The 9,123-nt window shown below is 46.9% G+C and overlaps 1 protein-coding gene across 1 annotated transcript; it reads left to right on the top strand.

Annotated features, from left to right (window-relative positions):
• Nucleotides 1-4,950: 4,950 nt before the first annotated feature.
• Nucleotides 4,951-8,815, top strand: CXCR4 (C-X-C motif chemokine receptor 4). The gene is made up of 2 exons (XM_017514698.2): nucleotides 4,951-5,091; nucleotides 7,230-8,815. The coding sequence occupies exons 1-2, from the start codon at nucleotides 5,077-5,079 to the stop codon at nucleotides 8,271-8,273; spliced, it is 1,059 nt and encodes a 352-aa protein (XP_017370187.1). The 5' UTR covers nucleotides 4,951-5,076; the 3' UTR covers nucleotides 8,274-8,815.
• Nucleotides 8,816-9,123: the final 308 nt, after the last annotated feature.

The raw sequence follows: 9,123 nt of genomic DNA, 5'->3' as shown, positions 1-9,123 counted from the left end.
CCACCAATAAATTACTGGTTTAAGGAAAACAATGACAAGCCTTTTCCATGGAGAACAGGGTTTGCTCACTCAATTATTTCCTAAAGTCGTGCCCTCCTTCCCAGTTTGACACCATAATTTTTTAGGCAACAGCAATGAGTCTGTTTGTTGCTGTTCTTTACTCCCACAGAGCCACACAGCACCTGCCACAGGAGCACAGCAAACTTTTCAGACAATCATCCTCCTAGCAGTGGAACTAGTGGAGTAATGATCATTGCACTGTTAATTAAGTGGCAGTTTTGTTTAAATGACTTACCAGGGTGGCTCTAAATTGACTATATTTGTTTTCCAGTCTAGTTTTTTCTCTTTGTGTAGGAAATTTGTTGACTAGTCTTGACTGCTGTAAAGCATTAATGGAAATCACTGATCATCTCATTTTAGTGAAGGCAGACCTTTTAAACATCCAATATATAACTTAAATCTAGGGTCTAAATGGCTCCACCCCCCACCAAAAAAAAACAGTAATAATTTCCTAAATTAATATAGAGCTATAGGATGGAAGGTCTGGGTTTGTTTTCAAGCTCATTTTTCATCTGTAAGTGTTGGGGACAGAAGGATTTAGGGAGGGAGAGAGGGCTGGCTGTGGTTAGGCAAGGGACAATTTCTTCCACTTAACACCAGCTTGGAAATAGTTGACATTTGATACCATTGTCTCTTTGAGATTTGTAACCCTGTGTTAGAATTACATGCCCCTTGAGAAACAGTCTCTCTTTTTTTAATCACTTGGGAAAACATTAACTTTCTCTTTAAGTATCCCAAGCTACTATCAAGGAAGTCTATACTTTTTTCCTCTTTCAGAAACAAATCGATCCTTTTTTTTGAGAGACAGGAGAAGGGCCAGCGAAGGGACTAGAAGACCCTGTATATTCTGAAGGCCTTTAATGCCTCCTGCCATCCATCTCCTCCTGGCACCTTCTCCTTCCTCTAGCCTCCTGCCATTCACCACTGGGAAGAGGTCTGTTCCTAAGCTTCTGCCAGGCTAATCTAGGGACAGGCCAATTTAGGGACAGAGTACAGTTTTCCATCACACACACACAGATACACACACACTCACACAAATCAACCAGCTGCAGAGCGAGCAACAGGAGGTGGCAGGATGCTTGCCACTGTGTCACTGGATTTGTAAGCCTCCCCTCCAAACTGTGGCCAAGGCTAGTTATTCCCTGGGCCGAAGCCAACCTGAGAAGTTGGGGACCCTGCCAAGGCCCTGACAGCCCCTAAGCCTGACTCTGTTGCCAGAGCCACATAGGAAAGTCATTCATTCTTTAAAGAAAGATTCAGTAGATTAAGAAGCCCTGTATTTGTTCAACAGTGGGCTAGCTGGATAGAGGATATCTGAGCATTCACTTTAAGGAACGTAAAATATTGGGGGAATAGAGTATGACATGTACTCATTTAAAAGTTGAGTAACATCACAAGGGATGCCACTCAAAGCAGTATGTAACTAAATGCCAAATGACCCAAGCTTCATAGCCAGACAGACTGAGTGCGGATCCGCACTGTGAAGTCACGGGCCAGTTCCTCATCCTCTTCAGACCCTAATTTCTTTACCATGTAATAGAGGTAATGACACCTGCCTTGTAGAGTTATTGAGGAGATTATATGAAGTCAGTTGTACATAACAGGCGCTCAATACATGTTTGAGTTTTGTTTGTTTGTTTGTTTTTGAGACACAGTCTCGCTCTGTCACCCAGGCTGGAGTGCAGTGGTGCAATCTCAGCTCACTGCAACTTCTGACTCCCTGGTTCAAGCTATTCTCCTTCCTCAGCCTCCCAAGTAGCTGGGATTACAGTTGCCCGCCACTGAACTCAGCTAATTTTTTTTTTTTTTTTTTTTTTTTTTTTTTTTAGTAGAGACAGGGTTTCATCATGTTGGCCAAGATGGTCTCGATCTCCTGACCTCGTGATCTGCCCACCTCGACGTCCCAAAGTGCTGGGATTACAGGCATGAGCCACTGCACCCTGCCGTTTTGTTTTTTAAAGAACATCATAGAATAGTTGAGAATAAGATTTAGGTAACCCAGTGGTAATAGAAGTTTAAGATTAGCCCAGTGGAAAACAAGCATTCCTTGAAAAGGGGAAAGGATTATTGTGAAAAAAGTTTCGCATCTAGTAGATACTTTAGAAGTGGAAACAAACATGAAGGGAGCCCTTCTGATTCCTTTTTTGTCATAAAATTTGTTGGCATATGAAAATGTTTCGTGTTTATTACAGAAAATCTGGAAAGCATAGAAAAATGCCAGGAAGAAAGCAAAAATCAAATATAATTCTGCACCAATGAAAACCCCTGTAAACATTTTGGTTTTCCTCCCTGCATTTTCCAAATGCCTATTTTAACATAACTGAGATCACACTATATTCACAATTCTGAATCCTGCTTTTTGCAATTAATGTTTCATAAGTATTTTCCCATGTCACCAAAAATTCTTCACAAATAAAATTTGCAATGTCCACATGGAATATCAGATATGGACGAACCAAAGTCTTGTCAACTATTCCACTAACAGTGGTTATTTAGGGCTATTCAGACATTTTGCTATTTTAAACAATGCTTCCACAAATACCTCTGTGGCATAAGTTCCTGTGAGTGGAATTACTGTTCTAAAGTTTCTGCTGAATACAAAATGCTTTCCAGTGAGGCTGTCCCAAGCCACATTCTCACCAGTGACAAGCGAGAGACAGCTGGTCTTTTCAAATCGGGAGAGCAAATATTATCTTTGAAAAAAAAAATGGATTTTTGCCTAATTTGGTAGTCACCAAATAGCATCTCATTGTTCTTTTAATTATCTGCTTCCTTTTAATAGAGATCCCTAAAAAGATCTGAAAGGAGTCTTCAGATAAAGGAAGGAGTTTTCTTTTGTCTGCCAACAATCAACAAATATTTATTATGCAAACCATTTTGCTCCGAGTTTTATCCTCTTTCCCTTTTTGGACAGATTTGGGAGATTTCACCTTTCAGGTTTTTAGATATCCTGCAGAGAAGAATTTTAAGGTACAATGCAGTTTACAGTCCAGGATAAAACAGACTGATTCTGCCACTACCAGGCTTTGTGACAAGCAAGTCACGAAAACGTTCTGAAATTCCAGACCTTAGTCAATAGATAGGATCTACCGTGTCTATAAAAATATGAAGATCCTGAAGTTTTATTAAAGATTCGAAAAAAGTAAAAGTGTTTTTACGGTTTTGTTTTCATTTTTCTTTTATCGTTTATTATAAAGGATATTATAAAGGATACAGATGAAGAGATACATAGTGCAAGGCCTGTGAGAAGAGGCGTGGAGCTTCCAAAGCCTCTTTCAGCCACCACCCTCCAAGAATCTGGAGTTTTTTTTTTGTTTGTTTTTTGTTTTTTAATTCTACATAATGTAATATTATCATCTATTTATATCGTGATTACTGTGTGTCCTAACTTGTTCTTTTCTGAGAGTCCCATCTCCTGACTCGGATATCATCTTTCCTGTATCGGTGAAAGTGCAGAGTAGATGAGGACTTTCATCCAGAAACATTAGAGAGGGGTCCCAGACAAAGGGGGAAAGTCATATTCTGTAGAGAAAAGGTTCTCAGCCTCCGTACTACCTCTGGAACACTCCAGACTGAAATGTTATCTTTTGATATAGAAAACAGGAGTCGTGTATAGGGTGCAGTCTGGGCAATTCCTCTCCTCGGGACCGGGGCGGGGTGGGGGCGTCTCGGGTCCTTGTCGCGGCGCAGGCACCTCGGCCCCAGCTATCCCCGCAGCGGCCACTCAGCCTGCGGGTGCAGTTTCTGGGCCCCGCCCCACACTCGCTCCCCGGCCCCACCCAGACTCAGCGCCGGCGGGAAGTGGCGCGAGGTGGAAAGCACTGTCTGCGCGCCTACTGCAAACCTCAGCCTGTCTGGGATCTCTAAACGCCCGACCCCAGCCCTACTCCGCCCGGCTCAGTTCTTCAACCTAATTTCTGATTCGTGCCAAAGCTCGTCCTCCGCTCAAAATCGTGGAAGACGCTGAGTGTGGGGACTGAAGACCTGGGTTCGAGCCCGACTTGGAATGCCTGCCCATCCCTGGCATTTCATCTCTCCGGAATTATTTGCTAGTTCCTCCGCGTGCGGGCCTTGTCGGGTTCACACTGGATCCCCAGCGCCTAGAACAGTGCGTGGCATGCAGTTTGTCCTTCTATAAATATCTGACAAAATGCATCTCTGTGATGGCAATACCCACACGGTGTTGTGAGAATGAATGAGTGCTTCTGTGCAAGTTCCTTGTGATCTGTTAGAAAAAGTACTGGTCGCTAAATTAGTCTTACAATAAAGCATATTTTTAGAATAATAAAGTACTATTCACGAATTGATTACCACTATTATGAAATTACTGAGCAATACACATTTACATCTGATCAGTCTTCAGAATTATGCCAAATCCTACCTTTTACTGAAAGTATCTACACCTGACCCTGGTGATGTTGTGAATTTGCACATATAGTTACATCCTCCGAAGGAAGGATCTTATCTTCTGAATGGGCTTCGAGTGCGGAAAGCGCGGGGAATGGCGTCGGAAACTCGGCCCTACTTCCTACATTGCCGCCTACTGGTTGGGTTACTCCCGCAAGTCACTTCCCCTCTCTGGGCCTCAGTGTCTCCACTGCAGCATTCCCAGGTCTTGAATTGCATGCATGTTAGCGAGGATGGACGCGCCACACGGAGACCCGTTTCCCACCTGTCTTCAGACGCAACCCGCTTTCCCCAAACTTAGGAAACGCCTCTGGAAGGTCCTGTCCGGCTCTGGACTCGCTCCGCGACCACCCGTAAACAGCAGGGTCCCCGAGGCTTCCCTAGCTGCGCACCCCTCCGCCCCGCCCCTGCGCCCTCCTCCCTCGCGCCTGCTCCTCTCCCCCACCCCGCCTTCTCCCTCCCCGCCCCAGTGGCGCATGCGCCGCGCTCAGATAAAAGTCCTGCTTCGGCCAGAAACTTCAGTTTGTTGGCTGCGGCAGCAGGTAGCAAAGTGTTCCCGAGGACTTGAGTGCTCCAGTGGCCACCGCGTCTGGAGAACGAGCGGCTACCATGGAGGGCATCAGTGTAAGTCCAGTTTCAACCTGCTTTGTCATGAATGCACAAACGCTTGAACTTAGAGCGCAGCCCTTCTCCGAACTGGCAGAAGGGGCCAGGACATTGGAGGTACCCGTGCTCTAAAAAAGAGTCACGGAAAGGAGTTTTCTTGACCATGGCTATATGGGCGGGGGGACAGGATTGGAATCTTTTTCGCTGTAAGTAGAGGAGAAACGACTGGAAAGAGCGTTCCAGTGGCTGCATGTGTCTCCCCCTTGAGTCCCGCGGCGCGCGGCGGCTTGCACGTTGTTTGCAAACACAAGAACATTCTGTGCACAAGCGCAGAGAAGGCGTGCGCGCTGCCCCGGGACTCAGACCACCGGTCTCAATCCTCCGGGAAGCGGGGATTTCTTGGAACGAGTTACGTTCTCTGGATTTAGAGGCAGAGGGCGGCGCGCCTGGGCTGAGTCCCCAGAAGGAGATTGTGCCCCTCTTTAACTTAGGGGATAAGCGGCTGTTACTGTTCTTGACGTTGGGTGTGTGTTTGTTAAACTCTGTGCGGCCGACGGAGCTGTACCAGCCTCTGGGCACAGTAGGCAGAGGGCGGGAAAGGCGGGTTGGACCCACCGCGCCTATCCTCTGAGGGGATCCAGTAGTGGCAGCAGCTAGGAGTTGATCGTCCCGCGCGTTTGGGGATTGAGGGGGAAACCTTTCGGGCGTCCGAAGCGCGGCGCTTCCCCACGACCGCGAGTGGGTCCTGCAGTTGGAGAGTTTGGGATCGTGTAGAGGTGGTGGGATCAGAGGGGTGGTCTGACCTCCCCTCTGACACTGCGCAGCTGCCAGCCGCGAGAATTGGGCTCCGGGGACTGGGGGGACCGAGGCAGTTAGGACCGCACCTGGGCTACCCGGTCGCTGCGGCGAAGACGGGCAGGTGCAAGTGGGGAAACCGTTTGGCTCTCTCCGAGTCCAGTTGCGATGTTTAACCGTCGGTGGTTTCCAGAAGCCTTTTGAAACCCTCTTGCTAGGGAGTTTTTGGTTTCCTGCAGCGGCGCGCAATTCAAAGGCGCTCTCGGCGGAGCCGCCCTGTCTCTCCCCAGCACCCTGTGGGACCAAGCCTGCTGGCGTGTCGCCCAGCGGAGCCTCTGCAACCCTGCTTGTGGGCGGTAGGCGTGGGCATGGTGGGCAGCCGTGGCGGTCCAGGGCTGGACGACCCGGCCCCCATCGTGCCCACCGCCTGGAGGCTTCCAGCAGCCCATCTCCGGCCGGGTTAACTGGATCAGTGGCGGGGTAATGGGAAGCCACCCGGGAGAGTGAGGAAATGAAACTTGGGGCGAGGACCACGGGTGCAGACCCCGTGACCTTCTCCACCCAGGAAAATGCTGCGTTCCCTAACGTCCCAAAGGCGCCAAATGGTAAACACGAGGATGGCAAAAGAGACCCACGCCCGGGAGGATCGCCCGCTTGGGGGAGGAGGTGGCGTTTGTTCATTTTCTGACGCTCCCGTCCACTATACCCCAAGCACCAAAGGACCTTCGTTGTAGGACTGTATTTTCTTTACATGTTGCTTGAAGGGCAGAATGTTTTGTGTTTAGGCAGGCGTGGGAAAATAATGTTTTTGCGCCTTAGGAGAATGAGTCTTTGGGACTCATTCTCCCTCGCCCCTCCCTCGCCCCCCCCTCCCCCGCCGTGCTCCTCCCTCCCCTCTTCCCTCCCTTGGGGAAAAACTTCTTACAAAAAGTTAATCTCAGCCCCTTCTCGCTGCAGCCACCCACCCCCACGCCGCCTGGGAGTGGCCTCTTTGTGTGTATTTTTTTTTTTTTCCTCCAAGGAAGGTTTTTTTCTTCCCTCTAGTGGGCGGGGCAGAAGATTTAGCCAAGATGAGACTTTGAAACCCTCAGCGTCTCAGCGCCCTTTTGTTCTAAACAAAGAATTTAGTAATTGGTTCTACTAAAGAGGGATATAATGAAGTCACTATGGGAAAAGATGGGAGGAAAGTTGTAGGATTCTACAGTAATTCTCTTGTGCCCTTAGCCCAGTACTTCAGAATTTCCTGAAGAAAGCAAGCCTGAATTGCTTTTTTTAATTGCCTTTAAAAAAAAATTTTTTTTTAACATGGATAATGCTTGCTGAATCGAAAGTGAATGTCCATTCCTTTGCCTCTTTTGCAGATATACACTTCAGATAACTACACCGAGGAAATGGGTTCAGGGGACTATGACTCCATAAAGGAACCCTGCTTCCGAGAAGAAAATGCCCATTTCAACCGGATCTTCCTGCCCACCATCTATTCCATCATCTTCTTGACTGGCATAGTGGGCAATGGATTGGTCATCCTGGTCATGGGTTACCAGAAGAAACTGAGAAGCATGACAGACAAGTACAGGCTGCACCTGTCAGTGGCCGACCTCCTCTTTGTCATCACGCTCCCCTTCTGGGCAGTTGATGCCGTGGCAAACTGGTACTTTGGGAAGTTCCTATGCAAGGCAGTTCATGTCATCTACACAGTCAACCTCTACAGCAGTGTCCTCATCCTGGCCTTCATCAGTCTGGACCGCTACCTGGCCATCGTCCACGCTACCAACAGTCAGAGGCCAAGGAAGCTGTTGGCTGAAAAGGTGGTCTATGTTGGCGTCTGGATCCCTGCCCTCCTGCTGACTATTCCTGACTTCATCTTTGCCAACGTCAGTGAGGCAGATGACAGATATATCTGTGACCGCTTCTACCCCAATGACCTGTGGGTAGTTGTGTTCCAGTTTCAGCACATCATGGTGGGCCTCATCCTGCCTGGTATCGTCATCCTGTCCTGCTATTGCATTATCATCTCCAAGCTGTCACACTCCAAGGGCCACCAGAAGCGCAAGGCCCTCAAGACCACAGTCATCCTCATCCTGGCTTTCTTTGCCTGTTGGCTGCCTTACTACATTGGGATCAGCATCGACTCCTTCATCCTCCTGGAAATCATCAGGCAAGGGTGTGAGTTTGAGAACACTGTGCACAAGTGGATTTCCATCACCGAGGCCCTAGCTTTTTTCCACTGTTGTCTGAACCCCATCCTCTATGCTTTCCTTGGAGCCAAATTTAAAACCTCTGCCCAGCATGCACTCACCTCTGTGAGCAGAGGGTCCAGCCTCAAGATCCTCTCCAAAGGAAAGCGAGGTGGACACTCGTCAGTTTCCACTGAGTCTGAGTCTTCAAGTTTTCACTCCAGCTAACACAGATGTAAAAAGACTTTTTTTATACGATAAAGAACTTTTTTTTTTAAGTTACACATTTTTCAGATATAAAAGACTGACCGATATTGTACAGTTTTTATTGCTTGTTGGATTTTTGTCTTGTGTTGCTGTAGTTTTTGTGCGGTTTAATTGACTTATTTATATAAATATTTTTTGTTTCATATGGATGTGTGTCTAGGCAGGACCTGTGGCCAAGTTCTTAGTTGCTGTGTGTCTGGTGGTAGGACTGTAGAAAAGGGAACTGAACATTCCAGAGGGTGTAGTGAATCACGTAAAGCTAGAAATGATCCCCAGCTGTTTATGCATAAATAATCTCTCCATTCCCATGGAACATCTCTTTCTTTCTGTTCTTAAGAGGTTGGGTTACACTATGTGATTTTGCTGTAGAAGATGGCACTTATTACCAAAGCTCAAAGTGGTATAGAAATGCTGGTTTTTCAGTTTTCAGGAGTGGGTTGATTTCAGCACCTACAGTGTACAGTCTTGTATTAAGTTGTTAATAAAAGTACATGTTAAACTTACTTAGTGTTATTTTCTGATTTCTGTTGACATTTTTTTGGCTGGCAGAAGACAAAAATAATAATAGATAACGTTTATAATCTGCAAAGTACTATCCTAGGTATTTCATTGCAATATTTTACTCAACCCTTACCACAACTCTGATAGATTCTGTTACTAATTACCTTTTATAGAAGAGGAAACGGAGGCACAGAAAGCCTAAGCAACTTGGTCAAAGGCATGTAGTGAATAGCAAAGCCTGTATTTCAAACCAGGTAATGTGACTTATGAATCTGAAGCCTTAACCGCTTTAAATTCAGATGGAAGTTTA

Source organism: Cebus imitator, unplaced genomic scaffold, assembly GCF_001604975.1.
Source record: "Cebus imitator isolate Cc_AM_T3 unplaced genomic scaffold, Cebus_imitator-1.0 Scaffold534, whole genome shotgun sequence".
Lineage (NCBI taxonomy): Eukaryota > Metazoa > Chordata > Mammalia > Primates > Cebidae > Cebus > Cebus imitator.
The sequence above is the reverse complement of the archived record's forward strand: the minus strand, read 5'-3'. Positions and strand labels throughout refer to the sequence as shown.